Here is a 27,631-nt window from a genome sequence, read left to right on the forward strand (position 1 = left end):
GGGTGACTTGCGACAGCTGGATTGTCCTCGTATGCTTCTCGGCTCTTTCCACGACTACTCTGATCCATATTTCTATGTCGTCTATCATCGCATTAATGGCGCTCTCGTCTTTGCGAAAGGCCTGCCAGTCCGTGATCTTGGCTTTTCCGATCTTCATCGTTGCTTTGCGGTGCGGGATGATCGTTCGCACTATATAATGGTCGCTACCCAGATTCTCGTCCATGCAGCTCGACTCATACTGTTTGTGTCCCTGTACGAATGTGAGGTCGGGGCTGGTGTTTCTAGACACACTGTTGCCGATGCGCGTGGGCGTCTGCGGGTCGTAGAGTAGCGTCAGGAGGTGTTGTTGGGCTACGTTGTACTCATCGCCTCCTTTTTTCTCGGAGGCCGCATAACCCCAGCCCACGTGGGGAGCATTAAAATCTCCAACAACTATCAGCCCGTTTCCCCTTGCTCACCTTCTTCACCTCTCGCATTAGCTTGTCTAGGTCCTTAAGGTGGTCGTTTGGTGGGCTGTACACGTTCAATACAAAGAGGCTTTGCTGCTGTTTTTTCTCGGGTACGATTTCGACGAGGGTGTGTTCGATGAGGTGTTGGATGTCGTGTCGTTGAGCGTTGATGGCCTTCTTGGTCAGGATTCTGTCCTCGTTTTACTGTCGGTGACGTGAGTGAGGTAAGATTCAGGCGCTACGGACCAAAAGGACACAATCGGGAGAAAGTTTCAGTCAGCGCATCCGCATAAGAAAGAGATCATGCTCGCAAGAAATCTAAATACCCTGCGAGAGAAGCCAAGATAATGCAGACCCTGAGCGAACACGATGGCGAGGCTAACTAAAGAGAAAGATAGGGCTACAAGAAAGACCCACGGCTTAAAATTCGGCAATGGAACTGTCATTCTATCCCAAGTAAGAGGAGCAACCTTGTACAATTCTGCACGCAGTTTGACCGAGGTATTACAGCCTTACAAGAAACCGAAGCTAAAGAGAGTGGAAGCAAAATATAAACGGTGCCTTAACGGTTGTATCTGTAACATGATGTTTGACAACGCGACCGTACACATGAAGGACAGCTATAGGGGCGACAAACTAAGGTAAGCAATTGAAGAGAAAAAAGCGGCAAGCAAGCTTTCGATAGCCGTATAAGAAGCTACCCTATTTGAGACGCGCGAAGAAGGATGCGCCTGCTCTTTGGCAATGACTATAGTGCCGAGCGTTTTGTGTTGCGTCATTGATATGAGCGTGAAATCGCGCATGTTCACCCCTTTATATACGCGTGCACTTTTGTGAAAATTAAGATAAATCGGATTAAATCCGCGCTTGTCTACGTTCGCACTGTCAAACATCGACAATCAACACCAACTAGCCCGGCCGTACGTCTCACTGCATAACCACTTATCTGTGGATGTCGCCTGCAGGACGGCCCTTAGTTTTCATTTCAATTGGTAAGTAGAAGTGTCATTCCAAGATTTTATCTACTAATACCTTTCTGTAATTAAGTAGAGTTTCGTGTTAACAGAGGTTGAGTCATTTGGATGGTGGTTGCGAGAGCCAAGTTTTCGCCCTCGTTGGTCGATTGTTGATATTTTATCCACGTTTCAACTATCACTAATCTGTAATCTTAGCAAAACACCAAGAACTGCCACCGCCATTGTATTTCCTCTGCACGTTTAGTGATGCGCGTACTCTCAGGGTCCCTTGTGCGTCTCTGTGTTCCCGCTTCAGTGTTCGATAATTACACCGTAGCATCTGGTCGTTTTTGGCGTTCTCTCAACTTCTTTGCCCTTCCGCCCCTATAACCGAATAAATATGGAGGCTGAAAACCACGTAGGGTGAGGGAAGATGCTGCGCCGTATATACCCGACTGTGCACCACCCGCAACATTGCGTTTCTTCTGCGTCCCTGGTGTTAGCCCTCTTCCCCGATGCTCACGAAAACGAATCGTATTTCACTTGTCGTGGTCCGCAGTGTGTATAATGTACGTCGTATGAAATGCGAGCAAACTATGTTTTGCGTTGACATAGTCGCGCCCTTGTAGATAAGTTTGTATTTTCCCCTTTTGTTACTCTAGCATTTTAGCAGTCCTGTCTCCGTGGCATTTATCTCCCTACCCTCACACGATCTGCTGGCCGTCGTTTAGGTATCAACAGGCCAGCACCGGGAGTTGTAGTGCAGCAAGTAGCAATTTGCTGGCCTTCCTTATCCCGGGAAGTTCGAAATAAACAACCACTTACCGTGTAGTAACGTAAGAATCTTACTTGAATTATATTTTTTTTTCGTGCTTCGTCAGTTGTCTAAGCGATGCTCCGGCCATACGTTATTTGGAGGACCAGTCTGCCGTGAGCGGAGGATGACAACAAAGGAATATAATTCCCGAAAAGGTTGGTTACACAATGTATGGCCTTGGATGAGTAAATACGGCTTCCTGTTCTCGCGTCGTTTCGGCGTGATATATCAGCAGGACGTGGTGCGTAAGAGCAGTATAAGCCAAAATATCCTGAGCAGTAATTCGCACTCAAGAGGAATGAGAAATATTGAAACAGAAATAAGGGTGAGAGGGGTTGCTAAGGGGATACAACATCGCGAAAAATGAAACCACTGCAGTCTAAACTCTTTCGCAGGCACGCGCCAATTCCCGGTAATTAGCAACACAGCCAGTATTTTGGAAAGTTACCCTTCATTTTCGCTTCATATCACGTGTCGTGCCATTTCGCATGATGCCAGCGACGACGATGTGACAGCGGTTGAGACGCTGTCACATCGAATGACGACGGGCAAGAAAGGAAGAAAAAAAAAATGTTTACTTCGGCTACAGAAGAACGCGCCAAAAGAGGCGCGCGCATGACTTTTGAGCCACGCACGATACGTCTGCGGGCGCCTTGTTCAGCTACACACTTGCGAGCTGTCGTCTTCAGAGCGTCGATCGGCTCGACTGCGTTGCCCGCCGCCGCGATGGCAGCGCGCTGCACGCAAGTACTGCGGCGGTGTGAGCGTGTGGGCAGCGGTGTGCTCCCGCACGTTTTTCGCCCCAGCCCGCACAACTGTGGCGGCGGTGGCGACAGGCCGCGTTTAACGCTTAATTACAGCCAATCGTTAGGGAGACGCGCGCAACGCGGCCGCCGCTAATTGGGCGCCGCGCGGTCCGCCCCCCTGGGGTGAAGCCGAGGTCAGTCTCACCCCTCCGGCCCCGCCGACTGCTCCGGGGAACAGATTGGATTAGGGAGCGGCCGACGTGAACTGTACCGCGCGGCTCGGGAAAGCGGGTTGGCGGCTTCGGGGACTCGACGGCACAGTTCCCCGTGCCGTTATTGAATCCCGGCGGGCCCGCTCACGTTTCTCGCTTCCCTCCTCCTGTATTGCGCCCGCTCTGAAAACTGCTTCGAGGGCCGCCGAGAACAGACTTCGTTATCCCCCTCCTGTCCGCACTGTGTACTCCTCTCTGTCCGCTTTAATTTCAAGATTTTACAATTTTTTTTGTCTCTCTTTGTTTCGACGGTGGTTTCAAGTGTCACGGTGAGACTTGATTAGGCTAAATTAGTGTCCCGAACCGAGATTCGATAGCACTTCGGCGGGACGCTTAAGCAGATTTTAAAGTGGTGACGTATACGAAGAAGAAGAAAAGAGCGGTGTAGGGCCCAACCATGTAAGTCGGGGCGCGTAGCAGGGGTCACTGGTGCGCGATATTTCGAGGGTCGGGCTGTCCACTTCTCTGACGGCCACCGCGATGTGCTACAAAAGTCAGGCACAAAGACGTTGGTGTAGTCAATTTATCTTTTTGTTCGGAGGGAGGGGGGGTGTCGAGGGTGCAATTCCCATACTAACACAAAAACGGGGCGAGGAGGCACGTGTGTGGTGTGCCACCCCTGGCTACGCCACTGACGTAGAGACGGCATCTCGATTCTTGCGCTCTAAAGGAATATCAAGAGGCCTACACCTGGCCCGAAGGAACTAACGTTGTTTTGTACGAGTAACATTGTACATGCAAACAGACAGAACTTATATTTGTGGGTGGATAGGTCACGACGGCATCTCTTGCAGCTCTGAAGACCCATGGCAGCGGCGTTAGCCGGCGCTTGAGGATTGCACACCTCTTCCATTGCTGCGGAAGTTGAAGCACACACGCAATGTAGTTTGTAGTTCTCCGAAAGCCATATCTAGGGATGGGACGTCACTAGCTAGACCGATACTCCACAACTCGTCTGCAAGGCTGCCGAAGGTTAGAGGCGCACACAGGCGATATGTTTGCGCAGTGGAATATAGTTTGGAGCCTAATTATCTGAATGGGATTATGGCAGTGTGGTTTCTTGCTTGGTGCATAAAACGATACAGCAATGTGCGACATGTTATGGCTTTTTGCGCATGCGCGTCGTGCACCGCGAATTCAGTAGCCGCTGAGCGGGCGACGCGGCGCCCGGGGATGAGCGTACCTCGAGGGGCATTCAGGCTTGCTGTTGGCTCAGGAGTCCTGCAGCTTCCGCAGCGCTGCGAGCGACTTGTGAGACGGAGTATAAAAAGAAAGCAACCGTCCATGCCGTGTAGGCGTTTGCAGTGCCACCCTCACAAAAAATTTGAAAACGAGCATACGGGCAGAAAAGTGATGGCGACGATTTTCTGCAACGTAGACGGGATAGTAGCGATAAATTACCTGGAAGATAGGGGCACAACGACATTATATATTATGTCAATGTTCTCCACTACGATCGGCCATTGTGAAAAAAAATAATAAAGATTGGTGACAAGAAACGCTCTCAGCCTACGCATTGCCCCGGTTCGCAAACCTCGTATTTTCCATGATGCAATTTGAGAGTGTACTTTAAAAGAGCTTTACCATCCACCCACTAGAAAATCCGATCTGACCACTTGGGATGTTCCTGATTCCATAATTTAACGAAAAACCTGAACGGAGCAAGGTCCGTCGACCTGAATGCACTGCATATTGCCACAGAGGAGTGGTATGACGACCAAGATTTTTTTATTTGTTTATTTATTATGATTCTTTGCAAGGTATATCAGAAGTCTTCCAGGCAGATGGGAGAAATGGGTATCTTACCCCGTATTCAGAAATGTATCTTAACTTGAAGCCCACGCTTGACTTGATTTAAATGACGCCTGTCGTGAACGCCCCAAGGAAACGCCTTGGGCGCGTTCACTCCAGGTGTCAGGTATATCAAGTCAAGCATGGGCTTCACGTTAAGATACATTTCTGAATACGGTGGTTAGTGTGTGGAGGAATTATGTTGGAAAAAAAATTTACGAAGTCCAGGTAGTGTTCTTAAAAGAACGCGAACGTGTTGCTCGCTTAGTTGGTTCGTACTTGTGTGTTTAACAAGCGCACACCTAGTACAAGACAAATAAGGTAGATGATTACTTTCGAATAGCGCTTGTCCTTGTGGCTTCATTCTTATGCCTTGTGTAAAGCGCTTGTCCTTGTGGCTTCATTCTTATGCCTTGTGTAAAGTGCGCGCTACTTAAATCTGCCAGTTTTCCTCATATACGATTTGCAAAACTTTCTGATCAGCTCTCGCAGCTGCTTCTTTCATAAAAGCAAGACATGTTCGTCGTGGCACATTGTACGTTCACCGCCATAGTTGCAGCATACGTTCAGATATTGGCCTGATCGAGATCCCTGATAAATGGCTGCCGGGTTTTGATGGCGTAATTGCAACCAGCAAGTGATATGACCGCGCCAGCCGTTACGTCCACCGTAAAGTAGACATGCAGTATAGTGGCTTTGACTCCAAATTAGACCAATAAAAATATTATCCTTAAAGTTCATGGTTTAAATTGCCTACCTGCAACTGATTACTGAAAGGTGACCTCTAGTGTAGTTCATAGTCCCCATTCAATGTCCTCTGATATAAGGCCAATCTGCAGAGTCTCAGAGAACGCCAAGCTGTGCTTAAACCGCTATAAGTCGTTTCAGTCTTTGCGTTCGCGGGTATAGTACATAGCCACGTTCTGACTCAAGGCTACTTCATGGTCGCTCTGTGATTGGCCAGCGCCTTGCGAATAGCTACTTTCCTCACAAGGCCTGTTTTCTAGATTTTCACCTCCGCTCAAGAAAGTGCAGGGTAACGTCGTGCCGCTACCGTCGTGCGCTCGTTCTGTGTTCCTGGTTTGTCAGTGTTTATCTTTCGCTGTTTTTCACCCATGGATTCGTACCAACGAGCTCGCATTCATACCCTTTTAGGTAACTGCACTTCACTGAAACTCCTCGAGGACTCATGAAGGAAAATTTTTTTTATATCGTTGCCGTCTACTCAAGTGCTCTGGAGTAAAGGCGTGCTTTTGAACTTTTTCTAGCGAAAGGCTTTCGTTTCTTCTTTCGCCCGTTTTCGTGTTTGGCAGTAGGCAGCCATTGGTCGGTGGCCAATGGTCGGTGGTCGGACTTACAGTAAGACGCTGGTGCAAAGGTCGCGTGCAGACGAGTTGTGGGCGCGTTCGCCGCCGGACACGAACATTATAGCCGCTCGATACTTGCATGCCATTGCGCGTCACCTTTGATGTGTTTGAAGGTTTAGATATGGTAGTGGAGCGCTCGGCGGTAAGGAGAACGTTCGTTGGTTGGTTGGTTCGTTCAGGCTAATCGCTTATCTTGACAATCATCGTCGATGGATACTGCGAAATATTTTGGTCGTCCTAAGAATAACCAGGAGCGTTATATTGAGATCTTCTTCAGTCGAGAGCGGCGCTGTGCTCCACTCGGTGGCAGTACGTGTTGCTACATACGCAGTGGAATACTCGGAATCGAGGATTAGCCGCAAATCGATGCCCATTGGCTAATACGGGATCACCTGGCCCGAAGGCATTCCGATTGCCTCATCTTGCACAGCGAAGACGGTAGCTATGTGGGCCTGGTTATTCGAATGAATATTCATCAGCGTGCCTGGCCGCTCCTCGTTCACCGAAGAAGCCTCCCAAGTGCAGCAAGCGCTGGGCCAGGCCCCGAAGCGACGACGGCCGCCGCTTGCGTTCCTCGCAGAAGGATTGAAGGGCGAAGGAGGGGCGGAGACATTTGCACCTGCGCCTCAAACGCGAGCGGCCTGACGGGGCTGCCAAGGCGCCCGACCTCATTAGCATACGCACCTGCGGACAGAATGCGCCGCGTGTCTGGCCTTTCTTTTCTGCCCCTCCCGACGGCGCGTCTGTATTCCAGTGCCACTTTATTCTTGCTCTCATGCCGACGTATGAGCCGGCAACCATTTCTTTGTGTGTCATTTCCCTTCTCAATCCAGCAGCGCCGCCATCTTTTCGTTTAATTCGCTCTTTCCGGCTCACTTATACTCTCCGGCTTCCTCGTTCACTCGCTATTCTGTTTCGTTCTTACTGCCTCGGGGATTCAGGCACCGAGCGACCTACGCGTCCGGCTTTTTTTCTCTTCGCACCGCGAGCTGTTGTCGTTCTTGTTGTCTATTAGGCGAACCAGTCGGTTTGTTTACTATCTGAGTTTGTTTAAGCTCTTGTCTTCCATTTCAGTCTCCGTAACGCGGGAAATGCACAACCGTCTATGTTAAATAAGATGCTGCTATAGTTTTTTTTTTTCTTCAAATGTTATTGCGCCCAACCTGACGGCAGACCGTTGAAGCAAACCCGTTCCGAAAGTACGCGCTAAACGTCAAATAACGGCGACCGTGTTGGTAACGTTGCGAACGAGAAATGAACATTTGGATGTAGCTTATGTGTTTACGCAACATGTTACAGGCGCCGGCAGTTCCCCACACTGCGCACCCTTCCCCACAATGTTTTGTCTGCTTCCTTTCTCACCCGGCTACCCAACATAGCACGCGACCCAATGGACAGATCCAGTGAGATATGGCAAGTATCGGCGCCTGTTGCGCTCGCACGTGCGCTATTTGTTCCTGCTGCTTTATATTTTGCTGCCTTCCTCGGTGTCCTCGCACTGCCAGCGTTAGCTTCGCTCCCAAATCCAGCTCCCGTGGCAACTCGATTGGCAGCCGGGCCTGTCTAGACGGAAGCGCGCACGCGGAAAAGAAACGGCGCGTGTCAGGCTCTCACTGGCCCTCCTACGCCGCCACCTCTCGTGGGCGAAACGCGCCGATGTCGCAACGCCGACGCGCTGGCGCTCGTCCATTCATCCGAGCGGCTGCAGCCGGCACCGACGCTGCCGAAGTGACAGGTCGGAAAAAGTAAAATAGACGCGAAATGTAAAAACTGGATTTACGCTTTCGAAGCGCGTATCCTGAAGTTTCTCTCGCTCTCTCTCTCTCTCTTCTTTTTTTTTTTTTTTGAATTGCTCCATCTTCAACACCCAGGCACTTCTTGCCTACTTGCTTGATTGCTCGCTTTCTCCTTGATAAAAAATGGCGCTTATCAACTATATACGGAGTAGTGGTCAAAGAACCGGAGGTTAGATACGAGGGCTAGTAAAGAGAGAGAGAGAAAGCAAGGAGATAAAAGGGGGGAGCTCAACCAGGCGAGCTGGCGTATGAAAATACACGCCGTCAGTGACCAGCGAAAGCGTCACACGAAAAAATTCACCGACGGTTACGATACTCACTAATGCGAATTTTGAGCGCAAGTGTGTAGGTGTTTCGAATTCGCGATATATTGTGGCAATAATTTCATTTTGAACGACAGGGCCCTCAATATAGTCTGGCAGCTGCATGGCAGACGTAGCGCCTCAACCGGTTGCGTCGCTCATTATTCAGAAAGAACTGGCTGGCACTATTTTGTATTATGATTCTATTGTCACGTAGTAGTGACAGTGAAGAACAACACAGTGTCGAAACTGTGATTTACAACTTTAACAATCTATAATTGGGCGAACTTGTGCCCAGCAAACCAAGTAACACTCAAGCAAAACGATAGCAGGGCTTGCCCTTTCCTTTCATGTGAACTTCTTGACTGCCGTGCGCCTTGTATGTGCGGTATTTCACTCTGCTAAAGAGAGCGTGCAAGCTAGAATGTGAAGTTGTCTCGCAGCGTCGGTCCTAGACAGAGGAATGGGGACGCAGCGGTTTTCTTTGACGTCCGAGCTGCCTTATTTGCGTCATCATTTCTAACGATACGCGGTGACCTGGTATCCATTGAAAAGAGATCGAATGGCCTTCTTCTCTCAAGTCATTGAATAGTTCCACGATTTAGCACGTGAGGTGACTGTGAGTTCCATGTCGGAGAAACGACTGCACACTTTGCAAGGCCGACCTTGAATCGCAGAAGACTGCCCATTTTTGAGGGCTTTCAGTATTTATCACATGATGTGCGTCGCGCAGAGTCGCGAGCTCTGCAGCTTTAGGCGTAGTGATTTCGGATGTCTTGAACCGCTGGGTTATTCCCATTGTTATTATAACTACAGCGCCACTGGAACTGCTTGATGTAGTTGAGCCATCAGTATAGACGTGTGTGCAGTCGCTGCATTTATCGTACAGGAGGAGTAAACTAAGTTGCTTGAGTGCAAACGGTGGTAAGTTTGACTTTTTCTGAAGTCCTGGGACTGTTCGATTTGCTTGAGTACGGCTCGCACAGCATGGAGGAATGGAAGGTCTTGCCGCAGGTGCGTAACCTGACCAGAGAGGCGCGGTGGGCGAAGACAGTTGCACTGAATGTCGTGCGGGGCCTGCACAGACCGAACCCTTCACTGCAACTCCGACCTCCGACCGGACCGCACCGACGCGAAGCGTCTCTTCTGTGTCGGTTGTGGCTGGGAGCTGCCTTCACGAAAGCTTACTCAGCAATAATTGGAATCGCTGATAGTCCTGCATGTGATGTTTGCGGATGCGACGAGAACATTGACCACTTATTGTGCCACTGTCCGCCATTTCAAGCGCAGAGACAATTTTTGTGCAACACATTGAGGAAACTAGATGCTCGTCCTCTGAGTGATCAGACGGTACTACAGAGCACCGTCCCCACCAATCATCGGCTCAGAATGCAGTGAAGGCACTTTTGTGCTTTCTGAGAACGTCTCGTTTGCACGAATGGCTTTTACACAAGTACTGTCCGTGCACGTCTCTATACCCTCTCTGTCTCTCTTCTTTCTCCCTACCTCCAGCGTAGGGTAGCCAACCGGACTATTGACTGGTTAACATTCCTGCCTTGCGTGTATCCCTCTCTCTCTTGACTGCCGTATATACAGTTGATTATTCCTAGCCCCTTGCACCGTTCACGCGTTAGCTTTGAATGCGTCACTCATACACGTACATCTCCAATAAAGGTTTGACAGAGGTTCGTCGCTCGTCCTGAGTAGCGGAACGACAATGCGGGCCTATTTGCCTCTTTGCCGAGAAGCCGCAGCTTCAGCGTATCACACGCTCTCGACGGGCGTGATTGGGCGCGTCTGCATCCCATCTGACTAAACCTTACACTCGCATACGTTTTCTGCTTAATGTTCAGTTGTATACAGTACTGACCTGTGCGACGTGAGGAGTGGCAAACGAACACTTTGCTCACATAATCCGCTTATGCAGAGGCTTCGCAAGCCCAATGACTTTCTGAAAAATGGCTTCGAATCCGTGTCAGCTGTGCGACGCTCTTGCAGTATTTACAGGCGTATGGCGATGCGCTGCTTCTGCGACGCGCAATACGAAGGTACTCCTCAACTTGATGCGCTATATAGGCTTCAACCAGTCCCCGTAAACTGCCTGGTGTACGAGTGTGAATGCTTGCATGTGTTACATGTTTTCACCAGCATGCGGGTGTGAGAGTTCCTTAGTTCTATTGTTATTCATAGTTTGAGCTGCGGTTCATAGCTAGGTATGCCACACCCTTACGGTATCAGGATGAAACGAAAAAAAAAACGGCACGGCCTTTGATGCACATCGCGCATCGGCCAACCCGCATCAGGCGCCCTCTATACCCTACCTACCTATTTCTGCCCCGTTCTTGTTCCCTCAACGAGAAGTGCGTCATCTTGTAGACTGTCTCTTTCCATTAACTTAGCTCGTCAAAAAGTTAGCGCCTAATCTCGTCATCTTGCCGATACTGGTTCTCGATATTGAGGGGTGTAGGCCTGTAGCCACCAACGTCCACATGCATCGCTATGGACACACGCAGGCGGTTAGCCATTTCATTGGCATCAATTAGCGTGGCTTCAGCTAGTATATGCGGCGTATGCTCTGCTTCACTCGTGGCAGCTCGCAGCTTTAGCAATTGAAACATTAATTAACGCACAGACGGGCAAAAACGAGCGAATAAATGGAAATATTAACCCTTCCCCTGCTGCAGAAGAGCTGAGCTCGTCCGCGCTGGAACAAGCGCTTGTGCACTTCCGGAGTCAAGCTACCCTGGTAAATTTTGTTTAATTCGTTTTGGCTTCAGCAGATGGCGCAGTAAAAAAAAAACGCATTCAAAGCACGCATTTTGGCCTAGTAACGTTTCGATGCTGGCAACTGGGATTTAAAAATGGCGCCCTCCTCTGTGCCTCTTCGTTGACCGATTTGAAATTACTCATGATGAGCGCTTACACACAGCGTTACCGTATTTTTTTTTAGCGTAAGGCTGAAGGGAGGCGAAAATGTCGCCAAAATTCTAGCTAGGACTATCAGATTGAAGAAGGCGCCGTCGCGCTGCATCGGCGCCTTCTTCGATCAAGTGGCCCCGTGCTGCGAGTCCTGGTGCTTGCAACTAGAACTTGCTTTGTGGCGCTCCTCATTTTCTTCCAAGTGCCCCTGCTTCCTTCCAGACAATGTTTCCAGCGTGAAGGAAACCTGCGCTCGGTAACTCAAGGCGTCCCTGACAACCTCTATCACCTGGGCGTGCAGTCTGATGGGTGAAGACCTTGAAGCACTTCCTAAGCTAGCGTGCGTCTAGAACCTCATCATCTGCACTGTGGCTGTGCCCTAACACTGAAACTTTCCAGCACAAGATGTCTCGGAAGGATAGGCACGACGAGAAACTTGCGCACGTTGGCTGACGGACTACTGATTTGCAACGACGTTGGTGCAATGGCTGCACTGTAGGCTTGTGCGCATTCATTTAGTACCCTCTGTTTTAGTTCGTTCTTTCGTGTCTAATATCCGTTCTTTTTTTCCTTGGACGAAGTTGACGTTATGGTTTCGTAGTTTGTTGGTTTGTGTGTCCGTGTTGTAGAAAAAAGCTGGTACGAATGCAGCATTTCGCCGTTACCCTCGATCACCCCGTCCATGCGCCACTAACCAAAAAAGCGAAACAGCCGACACATTCGCGCCCATGCTTTCGCCACTTACAGCACACCTTTCAAGCTTTCTCGTTGACTAGTCATATCAAAACGAGTGAAATGCAAATGCTGCGCACAGATGATTTTGTACTTATGTATATATTATATTCCTGCTTCAGTGTACGTCATTCTTCGGGCGTCACATTCCATATCTGCGTTTTGCCGCGATTGCAGTCTCGTTTGATCCTGACTCCGCGATCTCTGTCTGACCCAAACGAAAGCGTCAGCATACCAACGCTATTCCGGGCACACGGAAGAAGCCCTGGCCTCGGGACGGCTCCTGCCATCGCGCTTGCGTGGTGGGGAACTCTGCACTGTGCAGGGCTCAATACCGCGCAGCAGTCGCGAAGGACGCCTCGCGACTTCTCGTGCTCACGTCGCGCAGCTGCGAGATGGACTGGCGTGTCTGCGGAAAGCTCGGAAACCTGCTCGGAGGTGGGAGCGCGGCGTATCGGAGAGATGGGGCCTCTCCAAGCGGCCACTGTGGTCGATCGCTTTCCTCCGTGCACTGCACCCAAGTGGGGAACCGTACGCAGCCGGCTCGGTCCGTTCCTCCCCTGCCGTCTCGTTGGCTTCTGTTTGCCCGCTGCTGCTTGCGCCAGCGTGTCTCTGCGGCGCCGCCTTTCTCTTTCTGCGCGCCCGGTGGAACTTTTCTCCCCGGAGCGGTTCGTTAGCGCCGGCCCAGTGGCCCAGCCCTCGCCTCGCTGCTTCTTCGCGTGTACGAGCCAGCGGGTACGATCAATGCCGCCTCGCAATCAGGCCTCGCCGCTGCAACGCCCGCACTGCCGCCGAGGGGCTGCGAGTCTTGTAGCGACTCGCTTGCACCGGGGGCTTCGAAGGTGCTTTGTCCTTGCTCGGCTCTCTCGCCAGTCACGCCTGGAAACGTGCCGTCTGCTTTACGGCGTGATCCCACATGGCTCAGCCCCATCATAAGGTCGAGCATACTGACCGTTCTACACTGAAACTTGGGCTGCCGCGAACGTCTGCACAATGGACTTACCGTTTTCCTACAGTGACAATCGCGGCATTCCGTAAAAAGCGCCGTCGCTTTCGTTAAAGTATTCTTTCCAGCTAGAATGTTGCCCTCACCGCTTGTACCGTTGCGCGTCTTCTTACCGCTACTACCAGTTCAGCTTATATAATCAACCAACGCTGCAAGCACTCTGGAAGGATCTGAGAAACTCCTTTATTTGTTATTTGCTTGCTGGCGGGGTGGGGGGGGGGGGAGGGGGAGGATGGGAGATCGTACTCAGCAGGACGCCAAGTATTCATAGGAAGTGATGGTAGTCAGCATTGGTTCCGTGTTGTCCGTGTCCGGGCATTTCTCTCGCTCAGGTGCAGACTACTCGCGCCTACGTTGCAAGCTTTGATGCTATTTAGCCTCGACTCTTTCGCGTAGTCTCCAACGCGCGCTTTCGGCGTCCTTCATTCGGCCGTCACTGCGCCTTGACTCCGTGGACAAAAGACACGCCGACAGCCACACTATATGCGCTGCTGCTGAGCCTAGTCATCAGCGGCTTCCGAATTCGCGACGCCGTTGTTGGAACGATAACTACAAACGCGCGCGCTTCTGCAACGCCGTAACACGAAGCGCACACCGCAACGTGAAGTGTGCGCTCAGCCTTTAAAAAAGACCCCTCACCAGGTCTGGTCTTTTTGAGCTCACAAGCGTTGTGCATAGGATGCGCGCTCACTATCGTGTCTACTAAGAAAGACGTCGCTGTCCACCACGGAAACCGCTGACATTTCAAACCGAACGCCGTTTGTCATTCTCCTCGCGAGCGCCGCGCTCCAAGACGGGGGATGACGTATCTCAGGGGATGATGTATATGTTGTGACGTCGCTCGTAGGGACACGTGACACTGCGAGCATTAGTCGAGGCAACATCTGTTATTTGTGGAATCTTTGCTTCAATAGACGAAATAAAGTTAAAGTTAAAGACGAAGAAATAATTAAAAACACAAATCGAATGCCTTCGTGTTTTTGTTTTACTTCGCACCGCAACAAGAGACATGTACTTTCATTTCGTCTGCTTGTTCTCACGTCGTTCAGTCGCGCGCGCAGATAACGAAACTGTGTAATTTAATCCTTACCTGTTCCAGCGCGCGATCATGCTCTGCGATTCGCTTGTGTCTGCCTCAGTGTCTGTGTAGCAGGGACCTTCACCGCTAGTTAGGTGTTCTCGTGCACAGCGCGCAAAATCATGTGCTGCGCGAAACGAGACAAACGCCACAGCTAACGCGCGACACTGTCAGCGGAAGTGCGCGGTGCAGCAAAAAAAAAAAAAAAAAAAGCGTCACGCTGTCCTCGAGCTCCGATAGGGAGAACGCAGGAAAGGAATTTCGCTTGCGGAGACTTGACGGGGCAAGTGGAGAGAGTGTCCTTGTTGGCGGTGGTGCTCGCTTCCTGAAATCGTGGGTTCGCGGCACTGAGATATTTCTATCTCAGCTATTAAAGAACCGATTTGAAAAATTCTTGCGGTGGAACGCTCCCAAGAGGGCACGTAACAACGTCCAGCTTTATTACCAAAATTTGCCAACTGGCCAAATCAGGGGCCCTTTAAAGTTTACAGTTTTCTACAAAAATTACCACAGCTAACTCGGGCACTAGATTCTGCATGCATGGTCGTTCAACCAGCATGAGTACGATGGTTCGTACATGGATTTGCTCTTTCTTCGTCCTTCTAGCTTCAAACGGCTTTCTTACCTTGAAAATCGACCATTTGCAACAAAATATTGCGTTATAAATGTAACTATTTGCAACTATTCTGCAAGCACACAGAGTCTTACTTCTTTTTGCGCATAAGAAATAGGATTGCATCGAAATTTAGACCACTAAGCACATAAATGCAGTAAACAACACCACCAGAACGTCTGAGCCTGCAAGCCCGAAGGTCAGACAAATTCACGCACTAATCACCATTCCCATGGTAGCGGCAGGATCATAAGGCCAGAGTTCCATCTAGTTATTTCAGTTGGGAACTATGTTTTATTGGTGGCGGGAAATGTATTTTCCGCCATTGAGACTGTTAACGTGTTCACCGACAATTGCGGTGCCAACGATACTTTACTTCCTTCCATTATCTTTGCCCCTGCTTGTTTTCTGCAATCGTGGAAGTTTCCAATCAGCCAGAGGTTTCTCGCTGCTCGGCCTATCATCGGCATACAAGCACCCTTCGCGCTACACCACCCGATCACCATTTAGCACAAATAATGCGAAAGAATGAAAAAAAAAAAGTATCGAGTCACAAGTTTCCCTGAGGTTGCTTCACTCAGGCAGCGCGCAAACGGAAGTATGGCAACGCTGGTCAAACTCTCAACAGTTCCCCTTCGGAGCTCCTGTAGGGACCCAAATTCTTGGAAAAGTTCTTTTACAGTGCGTGCGATCCTGAAAAGATGCACTTTCCGGCGAGCTCTGTTATTTCTTGGCTGTTTGCGCAAAGAGGGTAATATCCGTCGTACGCTGGTTTTATGTGCCTTTCTATGACTGGGCTTCTTCTGTATTGCTAAGTCTTTGTAGATTCGAGTGTCATTGAAGTGGTCGTCGAGCCAATTTGTTGTGATCGCAACGAGGTTGCGTGCTTAACTTCAGGAGTAAGCTACAAAAGCAGTGAAAGAGATGCGCGAGGGCTGCCAATGCAAGCGACGTCCTCGGCGTGATTTAACAGTGAGTGCCTTTAGATACCCAATTAGTTTCGTACAAAAAAGCTGCGGTTGCCAGACTACGTTACCTGAGCTGTTGACGCATTAATGCACGACTCTGATAAATGTTACTCTCACTAGAGCTCAAAAGAACTCATTTACCTGCGAACAGATGGACAACGAAGTCAGTGAAAGCACATATAAAGCAACCAGCACTAAGCAACGGGAGACTCTTTAGCTGACAGCCCTGTCGGCCTCGGAACTCCGCTGCCGCGGGCGGCCACGCGCCTGTTGAATATGACCGCAGGCATCACCCGGGACCTGACACTCGTGTTTTGAACTACGAAAAAGCTCGCGCCATGGAAATTCCCGCCGAAGCCATGCGGGCACAAAACACCGCAAATATGTCAGCGAAAGGGTGTCGCTTTAACCCCCCCCCCCCTCCCCCGTTGTTCAGCACTTGTTACTTTAAATGCCAAGTCAAACCAACTCGCTATCCATCAAAGTCGCCTGCTGGCGTGTCTTATGCAGTTGTGGGCCCATCGTTCACGTAGTCTGATGTTCTGCACCCGCCGACAAATATTTTTGCGGCTGAGGCCTGTGCATTGTTCACGGCTGTAAAGTACACCAGCAACGTTAAGCTACAGAAGACAATAATTTATACAGACATTCTAAGCGTCGCTGTAATCCCGTAATTAGCAACCTTTACTGGGTCTTAAGCACTGAGTATGTGTCTAAGCAGCGTGCCGCAATTTTCAGGGTGCCTGGGCACAGAGACGTCGAGGCTAATGTGCTTGCCGATGAAATCGCCACGTCCATAGGAAGAAGAAATTTTAACTCTTTGACAACTGTCCCTGCCAAAGATTTGAAGCCTTTCGTTAAGAAAACACTGAAGAGGCTACTGGCAATGCTTGTGGGATGCCGAAACATCTAATAAACTCCACCTAATCAAGCCACAGCTAGGCACTTGGCCACCGATAACAATACCACGACAAACCGACATCCTGCTCTGTCGGCTTAGAATAGGGCGCTCGTACGGTACTCATGCAAATGAACCACGTGGTGGTAGATGGGCTCGAAGGCTTCTTCACGCCCTTGTGGAGTGTCGGAAAGTGCTAGCTGAGAGGACTTAGCGTACCGGCAGCGTGTCCAACTACACCAAGCAATGTTTCTTGGAACAGATCTGTTATTTGACACGAAGTCAGTTTTAAACGATGTTAGTGCACTGAACATTATTAGTCCAAGAAATACGTAGCACAGCCTCTGATCACAGGCTGTTGCTGCGATAGTTACGTCTGGCATTGCACGTGCCTCCAGGCCATTGCATTCAAGGGCCCTGGTTAGGCAATAGTGCTACCCGCGAACTAGCAGCATTCTCGCTTTTAAGTCCGCTTAATCCTATAATCACTCTGTCGCGTATCTTCCATGCTCGTCTCATTGTCATACTTTTACTGCATATATATTTTACGTATTTTATAGCCAATGTTATTTAGGCGACAACCATGTTACACCTACCATTAGTAATACTTTTCACTGACCACTGATGACCATTACTTAGCGCGCTTTGTCCATATTTAGTATTTAGTCCTTGCGCCATAAAACCCCATAAGTGATCTACTTTCCATCAATAAAAAAAAAGAACTCTCTGAATGGCTCAACAAATGGAACAGGCACTGTACCACTATACAGTAGGCACGTCGTGCATGACGAGACGGGAAAACAAATGAAACTAGTTGAAACAAAATCAGTGGAAGCGATTGTCAAAGGCAGCGTTCGCTTCTTTGGAATATCCTTGATGTGTGTTGGGTTGTGTCTTTAGCACGCAACTCCCCCTCTTGCCCCACCAACTCCGCCCCCCCTCCCCGCCCATATTTATCCTCTCACTTCACAATCCCATCAGCACATCTCTTCTTATTCTGTCACATGATATCGCCCCAGCTTTTATTGCACCATGTGCCGAATATGCCCAGTTTACTAGTATCACACACTGTGTCCGAATTCAGCCTTCTTTAGCAGGTAAGACGGTGACCGAGCGGATGGGAGGAAATCCCAGGAGGAAGACAAAGAAAGCTCCTTTCGTAAATGAATGATGCATTTCAAGGCGTACAATGAGATCACTACGTTTTCAAACTTGCGCTTGTCCGGTTCGGAGTTTATGTGAGCTTGCGAGCACGGCCAGAGTAAATGCCATACGTTAAGGGATGTATTGCAATTGCTGCAATACATCCTACAACGTAGACAGTATAGCACGCCACACCGCACGCTCACTCGAGCTCAAGCGGTTACACTCAGAATGCTACAAACAGACACATACCCCACGCAAAACAGATTACACCATTACATGCCTCAGCTCTACGACAAGTCTTATTGCAGCAATTGCAATACATCCCTTAACGTATATCATTTACTCTGGCCGTGCTCGCAAGCTCACAGAAACTCCGAACCAGACAAGCGCTAGTTTGAAAAAGCAATCCGGAGCGAAGAACTCGCTCCCTAACTCTGGGCCGTCCAGCAGGTCCACGACGCCGCCAGGAAACTCAACCTCCCGGTTCCGTCGTAGGAGACGCCCACTCCATGAGAGCCCAAAGCTCTCGTGGCCTGCAGGACCTGAATAAAGTTGATTTCCTTCCTTCCTTCAAGGCATGTATTTGATGCAGTGCGGACATTTAGGTAGAGAAAAAAGCCGGTCAACGCGCTAGTGGTCTTGTCCTCCATTCCCTCGTTGAATCCTTCAGTGTACCGCTTTCCTCCTTTGCAACCCCTTTGCCACCTCTCCTTTATTCCTTTCACCGCCATCAGCACATTTCGCCTCGCACTCCTTCGGACCAGTGGGATTCGCGGACTGGATCAACGCAAAAAAGGCTGACGCTTGAAGACTCGGGGGGCTGCCATGCCCGAGTCCGCTTGCTGCACGTGAACACTTCGCGCGCCTCCCTTCTCAAGGCGTGCCTCCCTTGCCGTTTTCTCGCGCAGCCAGTTCGCGGCCAAATGCGCCAAGTGCAGCCGGGCCATCGGCGCCTCGGACTGGGTCCGCCGGGCGCGCGAGCAGGTCTACCACTTGGCCTGCTTCGCCTGTGACGCCTGCAAGCGGCAACTGTCCACCGGCGAGGAGTTCGCGCTGCATGACGGACGGGTGCTGTGCAAGAGCCACTACTTCGAGCTGCTCGACGGGGCCTCCGGCTCCAACGACGGTGGGTATATGCGCGTATAAAATCGAGTGGCTCGTCGCCTCCATAGAAATACGGACAAACCTTAACATTCTAAAACTGTACCCGTGCTACGCTGTAGTAGAGCTTTCGGTGCTAACTTTCAGCAACAGGGCTCTCTTAACGGACACCCAGTGCTGGGCACAGCGGTAGTATCGCACACCGCCCCCATCGAAATACGACCGGCTGGAAACCAAATCCACGAGCATAACCGAGCTGAGAAGCGACACTGTCCTCACCGTACTTGTGAAGAGAGAGGCTATCATCCCGCCGTATGCAGCAGTGATGGCATTTCTTCTCGCAAAGCTTCTGCTAAACGACAATCGAAATCCACTAGAATCCACTGCGTAATTTGCAAATCCACCAACAATCCGCCAACAAAAATTTCAACGAGAAATAAGATCAACAGTAGCAAACGCGCAATTTTAAATAGATCAACAACCATTCAATTGAGAATGCGATGGGAAATGCGTCTTAGGCGAGCAAAATTCGACAACGTCACATGTGCTTGCATTGATTGCGAAAACGAGTTTGTATACCGACTTTGATGACGTCTCACCAGAACGTCTCTATTGCCAGAGACGGGTCTGAAAAGTCAGGGTTATAAATTTTTTTACTTGCTAGGATTCTCCTGAAGAAACATCAAACCGCTCTTGAAATCCGCTAAATATTCGGTTATTGCGACAAACACAAGGTCTAAAAAAACCTTGTAGACCGTTCAAGCGCTATGGAAGACAAGGACGAGGCAAGTTGGCACAGGAAAGCGCTGTTTTCAACGCATGATTTTATTTAAAATGACGCATAACGTTTGCTCACGCACTCTAAGAGCACCGGCTATCTGGTGAAAGCAGCAGTTCGTCACTATACAAGCTTGAGACGCGGTGCTCAGCACGAGGTCGCGGTCCTGGAAGTGCACCCAACGCACGGTACCCGAACGTTTTCATATTCCGCGCCATTAGTGGCGGCCGCAAACCGATTATTATTCACGCAAAGAAATATCAACACCATATGTACGTGCACTGAAAGAGTGGCAGGCTAGCAACTGTCTTCTGAAAGAGGCACCCACGCTCACCCGCTCGAAAAAAAAATAAAATGCAGGAGGTAAAGAGAGGAAGAAGACGTACCACAACAGAGCACATACAGAGTGTGAAGGGAGCAACGCAAATACGTTTCTGTGCACGCTGAAGAACCCCCGGTGATCAAAATTATTCCGAGACTCGCCACTATGGGACCTGTGTTGTTTCAGTGACGGCAGGAAGAGCAGCCATGTGTTAGTGCGGAGCACTGGACTGGGCTCGAGGCTTTAAGGAAACCACTGTGGTTATTCCGCATACGTCATCAATTCTTCCTCAGGCCATCTTTCCTCATTCTCTATTGATGCCTTGTGCACCGTAGCCTACCATGCAGCTCTGGCCGGCTCCAATGTTTTTCCTCTAATATATTCTCTCTTTCCCTTAAGCCCTGTAACTTCAATCCCGAGCCCACAATCAGCTAGATTTAGCGAAAAACTCGCCTTATGGCCAACACTAATCCCCATTATGTATGCGAGAGCGGAATGCATCGCGAGATCACCGTTAGAGAGCCACACTTTTTTTGCGGCCATGCTGATCGACTGAGAAGCGATTTAAGAGGAAGCTTAAGCTCGGGGCCTCCTATCTAAATACATGTAAAAGGAGAATTCGCTTTTCTCGGCAACCACAGCACCAAATTTGACGAGGTTTGTTGTATTTAAAAGAAAAACTTAAAATCTAGTGACTGCTGGTATCGAATTTTCGGCTTAGGCCGTGAATTTTTTATTAAAAATTGCCGAAAATAGAAAATTTTCAGAAAATGAAACTATCGAGTTTACAACTTTGTAACTCAGCAACAAAAAATTATATCACAATTATGTGAATTGTAACTAATATTAGATCTAAAGCGGATAAAACTGCTATGTCACACATGAATCTAAAAGAAATTCAGTAATACATACATACAGCTTTTGCGGAACCCTTGTACGCAACGTAACAAATTCACGTAATATATAAAAGGACACAATGGATTTGCCCGCTTTGAATGATCTAATCGATGCCATTTACAGAACCTCGATATCTGTTCTTGAAGCAGAGCTATTAATTTTTAAACTTCGTTCTATTTCTTTCAAACTTAAGAATTTTCGAAACTTTTTTTCACAATATTCAGGCCCTAAATCAAAATTTTGTTTCCAACAGTCACTAGAATTTAACTCTTTCTCTGAAATGCAACACATTTCATTAAAATCGGTCCAGAGGTTATCTCAGAAAAACGTTTTAGCATTTTACATGTATTTGAATAGGCCGCGTCGGAGTTGGGCCCGAGCTAAAGCTTGCCCTTAATGTGGTGGCCCAGTTTCTGGTTTTACACTTACAAGGGACCGTCCCACACTCTAAGCGGACACCCAAAAGCAGCCGCTGTGCAGTAACATACGTTGGTGTTACAGCGCAGGGCGTTGTTCTTTTACGATAGTTTTTTATTCCTCCATATCGATGGAGGAATAAGGGTGATATATGTTCACTAACCGATACTGTACAGCCTAAAAGTTTGTTCAAAGCACGCAATGCGTTCTGCGAGCGTTGAACATGTACCTCATTGTCTAATTTATCCCCTCCTCAGTAGTGACACATATTCAAATGAACAAGTACTTGTTTTTAAAGGAACAGGGAATTTGTGCGTCGTTAAAACTAAAACTTCTATATCGAACGCGCAAGTGCATTGTGGAAAGGCAATTTTCAAGTTTGACCCATAAATGATGTAAAATAGTGCATATGCCGTGAGGCAACTCCAGCTGAGTGACGGCAAGCAAATGTATGTAAGAGAAAGAGAGTTTGTAAAGGAAAAAAAAAGGCATTCATGTTGAACTCTAGAAGCACGCGTTGCGACACTATTGTCACTCAATATGGGCGATCCTACAGGCGCATGGCCTCGGCACTACGAGTCCGAGGGGTGAAGGCAACGTTGTAACAAAATATGAATGCAAGTGTTTGTTATTTATTGCGGAAAACCCGTAGAGCTATACTAGCACAAGCGGAGAGTGGACGGGAGGCAGCGTTCATTTAACGCGTCAACTGTGAAATGTTTATCCCAGTGTTCTACACTAGTGACTCCTTTAAACAGAGTATGGTAAATGTTTAAAGCCTATAAATACTTAACAAAAGTGATGCGATTGACTTCATTAGAGCTGGTGAAATCTGTGGCAGCAACTTACGCTGTTCCTAATGCATATCAACTGTTTGAATATACGAATTAAAGCATTCCTACGTTGTTGTTTTTTCCCTGAAGAATGTAGCTCGTTCCATACTTAAACTCCGTGAATTGCCTTCCACGTAGCCAGCGCCTAGCTCTGAACCTGCGACGTGAAAGGTGCCGCCGCGCGTAACCCGACGAATGCGTTGACGCGGTGAGAGGCGCGCAGCGTCACCTGTGTGGTTGCATCGCAGAAAACAGCGAGCAGGAGTGCGGCTCGGGAAGCTCGGGCGGCGGCGGGGGAGGCGGCGGCTCCAAGGCCAAGACGAAGCGCGTGCGGACCACCTTCACCGAGGAGCAGCTGCAGGTGCTGCAGGCCAACTTCAACCTGGACTCCAACCCGGACGGACAGGACCTGGAGCGCATCGCCCAGATCACGGGCCTCAGCAAGCGTGTCACCCAGGTCTGGTTCCAGAATTCGCGTGCCCGCCAGAAGAAGTATTTCAACAACCAGGCCAAGAAAGGTGTGCCTGCTGCTCGCGTTTCCGCATGCATGCTCGTGCACTTCAGCCGCACGTGTTGTTTCCGAGCGCTAATTGTTCGGCTAAGTGCGGCAAGGCTGCGACACAAAGGCTCTTTAGTTCGATCGACCGTCCGTGCCCACGACACTGTAGACCACGATTCGTGTCGGAAAGGAGAGAGCTTTTTTGCTCGGCTGCTTCCCACTGAGTGCTTTGGGTGTGGCCCCGTGCACACTCGTTGATTAGCTTGAAAATTTTAATTAGTTGGTTTAATCCCGCTCGACCGAAAACTTCACTCATTATTTTCTTTATTCGGGTGCACACTACACATGTAAATAACCCTCAATCTGACTGCTACATTCTTTCCAAATGCAAGCGTGAACGCACCCCAGCGCCGTGCTGTGGTGTCGTAGTTGTCAGCTGAGCTTGTGAGCCTACACGTCAGACGACCGTCATTTTTCTTCGCAGCTGCCACATAATAAGGCAATATTTGCCACAAAGGTTTTGAAAACACGCAACAATATATTTCTATGGCATGAATGCTATCGAGAGCGCCTGAGCCAGCAGTACAAATCCGGACATGGTCAATTTATCTTGAGCAAAAGGAGCACAGATAGGTAGTTAAGAGCAAGTAAAGACAGCTCAGATTTTTTCTGGTTTCTTGTTTGGTGAGGTTCACTTCGCGTTGAACTAGACACAAAGGAGGACCAGAGGGTTTAGTTGTGGGAGGGAAGCGTGATGACAGGCTGGCGCAAAAACCAGAGACCGTGGTACAAAAACAGGTCTTGCTCTAAAGCTCAACTCAGGTGCAACAAATTTCATATAAGTAGCCACAAAGGCATTGGTATAAGGAGCCGCGAGGGCACTGGAAGACTGAAGGATGAAGTTTAGAAAGAAATCCATGCATGTACTACCAATGCTGGCTGAGCGCCCACACTGGATATGTCGTGTGACACATTCGAGAGACCTTTATAAGTGGTCTGACCTCTGTAGCGACCGGGCGTGCTGACTTCAAAAAAATTGATTTAGTGTGATGGCCATTGGAAAGCCTTAGTGTACTTCCTGCACGATGAGTAGTTGTAACCATTCATAGATTTTTTTTTGCTATGCATTAAGCAGCCCACTTCCATATAAAAACAAAACCATACTGGCAGACACTATTACACGCGCAATGTTGGCGTGATACTATATAGCCTTCACGAAGCATAGAATCGGAGCATCGGCTTGGAGATCCAGTAGGCTACTGGCGAGAGGTTCGCACTCAAGTCTTCTTGGGGTGTAGTGCGCTGGTAAGGTATGCCACCATTCAATGACGCGATGCGCACTGCCACTTCAATCCAACGTTGCCGCACTAGCCGTCAGGATTGTCGCAATGGCAAGCTTACGTGGCACAAGCTTCGTACTTTGCAGTTGGCGATTTTGCAATGGCCAAAATTTCATCACGAAGTCTCAGCCCGGCAGGTTGCTCAAGTTAGGGCTGCTCCGACGCACTATGGTGGCGATGTGACGTGGTCTTGTATAAAAGGTGCCATGAAGGCACTGGTAGCGAGGAATTCTAACGGGGAGTGATTTTTCGCACAGAATCGGGGTTACCGTACTAGGCAGCACTTTTTACCCCCGTAACAACATGTTCGTTGGGTAGGCGATGTGTTTTTTACGGTGATCAGGGATTTTACCCTATGGCGGAACGTTGCAGGGCTTAGGCTGAGCGCTCTTACAGCTCGGTCAGCAAGTGACTGCGACATGGCTGCCTGTAGTTCAGTGTTTGTAATGCCTACACATAAAAGGAGTGCTCTAGTGGGAACAAAGGACAGGACAAAAGAGCAGCAGGCCACGTTGGAAACGTCTCAACGAGAGCAGCCCAGGCAATCTCGAGCTCGCGCCTCCCGGACGACTGGTGATGTGGATGCAGCGCGCAGCATTCCTCTTCACGACAATCACCCTTCATCGAAAAAGGAGCCATCCTAGTGAGTCATGATGATCATAGTATGAATGGGTCGTAATACGGATTAAGACGCTGTACTTGAAAGGTTTCGTGACTACAACAGCGTTAGTCCCTAGATGGCGTAGCAGCCTCAACGATATATACACAGGCGATGTCTGCGCTACAACACGGTAGAGTCTGTGAAATTTGGGGGCGAACTTGGAAAACAGGCTAACAGGAACAGCTAGGACCCAAAGCCACACAAGGAACTCTGGAAGAAAGTTACAAGGCGGATGGTGATCGTCACGTCGAAAGTTTTGTGGCCTTTGTTCGACGATTGTGGCGGAACGGGCAAGCAGACGGCATTCCTCGGTGCGGCGGTCAGCTTCCGAGATGGGCGTGCACTCGGGTGAGTCGGGTCAGTACGGAAGGATGGTGTCGAGTGTGGTCGAATCTTAGCGGCCATACAAGATGAAGAATAAGGCAAAACCTGTGGTCGCCTGTGGTGCAGTATTGTAGGCGTACATAATGAACGGGAAAATAAGGTCCCAATCAGTGTGATCAGAGGCGAAATATTTGTAGAGCATGTCGCCGAGACTTCGGTTGAATCTTTCCGTCAAACCATTAGTTTGAGGATCGTAGGCGGTGGTGGTGCGGTGAACGAGACGACATTCTGCAAGGAGACCGTTTACGACTTCGGAGAGTAACACACGTCCTCGATCACTCAAAAGTTCGCCGGGTGCGCCGTGACGGAGAATGAAGTTTCGTAGGAGGAAGGATGCTATATCACGGGCTATGGCAGCTGGAAGAGCGGTGGTTTCTGCGTATCGTGTCAAATAATTGATGGCGACGACTATCCAGCGGTTTCTGGAAGCCGTACTCGGAAGGGGTCCGTACATGTCAATGCCTATGCGATCGAAGGGCCTGGTAGGGCCCGGAATTGGCAGGAGTTGACCAGAGACAAGCTGAGCAGGAACCTTGCTGCATTGGCACTGAGGACACAGTAGAATGTATCTACACACAAAAGCGTACATACCACGGCAATAAAACCTGAAGCAAAGTCGGGCGTGCGTTTTGAAGACACCCGCATCCACACACGTCAGCGTGGAAGACAAAACATATTTCACCACCAAGATGTCCACGTATGACCAGCAGCCACTTTCAGCCATCAGACAGGTAGTTCTGGCGAGAGAGAAGGCCATCCCGCATTTCGATGGACGAAGCTTGATGGTTGAAAACTCGAGAGTCGATGGGTTTGAAAGGAAGCGAAGAAAAGCGCCAATCCGGGCATCCTTGCGTTGTTCCTAAGCCATGTCGCAGCCTGCTGGGAACGAACGTACTTTGTCAACGGCAGACAGGCAAGCAGTGCCTTAGGTTGACACAGGCGAATGTAAAAGTGCTTCGGCATTGATTTGGCGGCGGCCAGACCTGTAGACGAAGCGCATGTTGAAATCTTGCAACGCAAAGCCCAGCGAGCTAATCGGCCTGAGGGGTGCTTCAACGTGGACAGCCAACAAAGCGCATGGCGGTCTGTAACTAAGTCGAAGGTATGGCCATAGAGGTAAGGACTAAATTTACCAAGTGCTCATATGATGGCCAAACATTCCTTTTTCATAACGGAATAATTTATCTGTGCTTTGCTGAGGGTACGGCTTGCGGATGCAACGACGTACTCGTCGTAGCCAGATTTGCGCTGTGCAAGCACAACGCCAAGTCCAACACCGCTGGCGTCGGTGTGTACTTCGGTCGGGGCTGTAGGATCGAAGTGGCGCAGCATTGGCGGGAAGGTTAGTAGAGGACGTAACTCTTGGAAAGCATCGTCACAGGCGGGCGACCAGGCGTTATTGTTTGATTCGCTCCGTAGAGGCTCATTCAGGCGGTGATGGACGCAAAATTCCTAATGAAGCGGCGAAAGTAAGAACAGAGGCCAAGGAAGCTGCGAAGTTCTTTTATGGTGGAAGATATTGCAACATCAGCAACTGCACTGAGCTTGACGGCATCAGGCAGGATGTCATTTTCAGATTCCACATGTCCAAGGCTGGTTAGCCGACTTGCGCCCAAGCGGCATTTTTTTCTTATTTAACTGAAGGCCGGCACCAGTTAGGTTCTGTAACACTTCCTCTAGCCTACAGAGATGGGTGGGAAAATCGGGTGAAAACATAACCACATCATCTATGTAGCAGAGGCACGTTTCTCACTTGAGACCACGCGAAAGGTTGTCCGTCAGACGCTCAAATGTTGCTGGGGCGTTGCAAAGCCCGAAAGGCATGACACGAGCGGCAGAGTCCTGCTGCGTAATTCAAGGGGGGGAGGGGGTACCACAGCACGTCCACAAAAATGTAAAAATGTAATGCGGACAAAGGACAGGACAAGAGAGCAGCGTTGGCAGCGTCTCAACCAGAGCGGCCCAGGCAATCTCGAGCTCGCGCCTCCCGGACGACTACCGATGTGGCAGCAGCGCCGGTCATTCCGCTTCACTGCAGTGAAAAAGGTAGTGAGCGTGGGCTATATAGCGTCGGTGACGGCGAGTACCAGTAGCAACAACTGGGAATATGCGCTTATGAAAGCTTGTGCTAACGAGAACAAGTGCCGGTGAATGCGGACCGGTTCGGTTGCCGCGCAGAAGTCACCGAGTGCGCTGACAGCAAACTGTTGCGGCCGAGTATGCACTGCTAAAGCGTAGGTGCCAGTTTTCCCACATGTTGACTGCTTAGCCGGTTGACGAATGTTACACTGGCCGCTGAAACTGGCAGCCAGCGACCTTAGAGGGCACCTTGAAACGTCATCTCCAATGTTCACATCTGTTTCCTAGCTTTGGATAGGGCTGCACGCCCACTTACAACGATCCCGGTATTCTGCGAATCAAATACGGCCCGTATCACAGGCAGATTTCTTTGCACTCGAGGCCATCGCAATTCCCTTGTACTGGAAGCATGCTCGACCGAAAATAGGCGTTGATGCCTCCACAATTAGAGCCGTCGTCGGGAG

The 27,631-nt window shown here is 49.6% G+C and overlaps 1 protein-coding gene across 1 annotated transcript in view; it reads left to right on the forward strand.

The window, feature by feature from the left end:
* Awh (LIM/homeobox protein arrowhead) overlaps nt 1–27,631 on the forward strand; it is a 171,954-nt gene that overhangs the window by 139,742 nt on the left and 4,581 nt on the right. Inside the window, exons 3-4 of the mRNA XM_050168505.3 lie at nt 18,765–18,982; nt 22,453–22,722. Coding sequence (XP_050024462.1) covers nt 18,765–18,982; nt 22,453–22,722 — 488 coding nt within the window. The remainder of the gene's footprint in view (nt 1–18,764; nt 18,983–22,452; nt 22,723–27,631) is intronic.

This window comes from Dermacentor andersoni, chromosome 1, assembly GCF_023375885.2.
Source record: "Dermacentor andersoni chromosome 1, qqDerAnde1_hic_scaffold, whole genome shotgun sequence".
Taxonomy (NCBI): Eukaryota; Metazoa; Arthropoda; class Arachnida; order Ixodida; family Ixodidae; genus Dermacentor; species Dermacentor andersoni.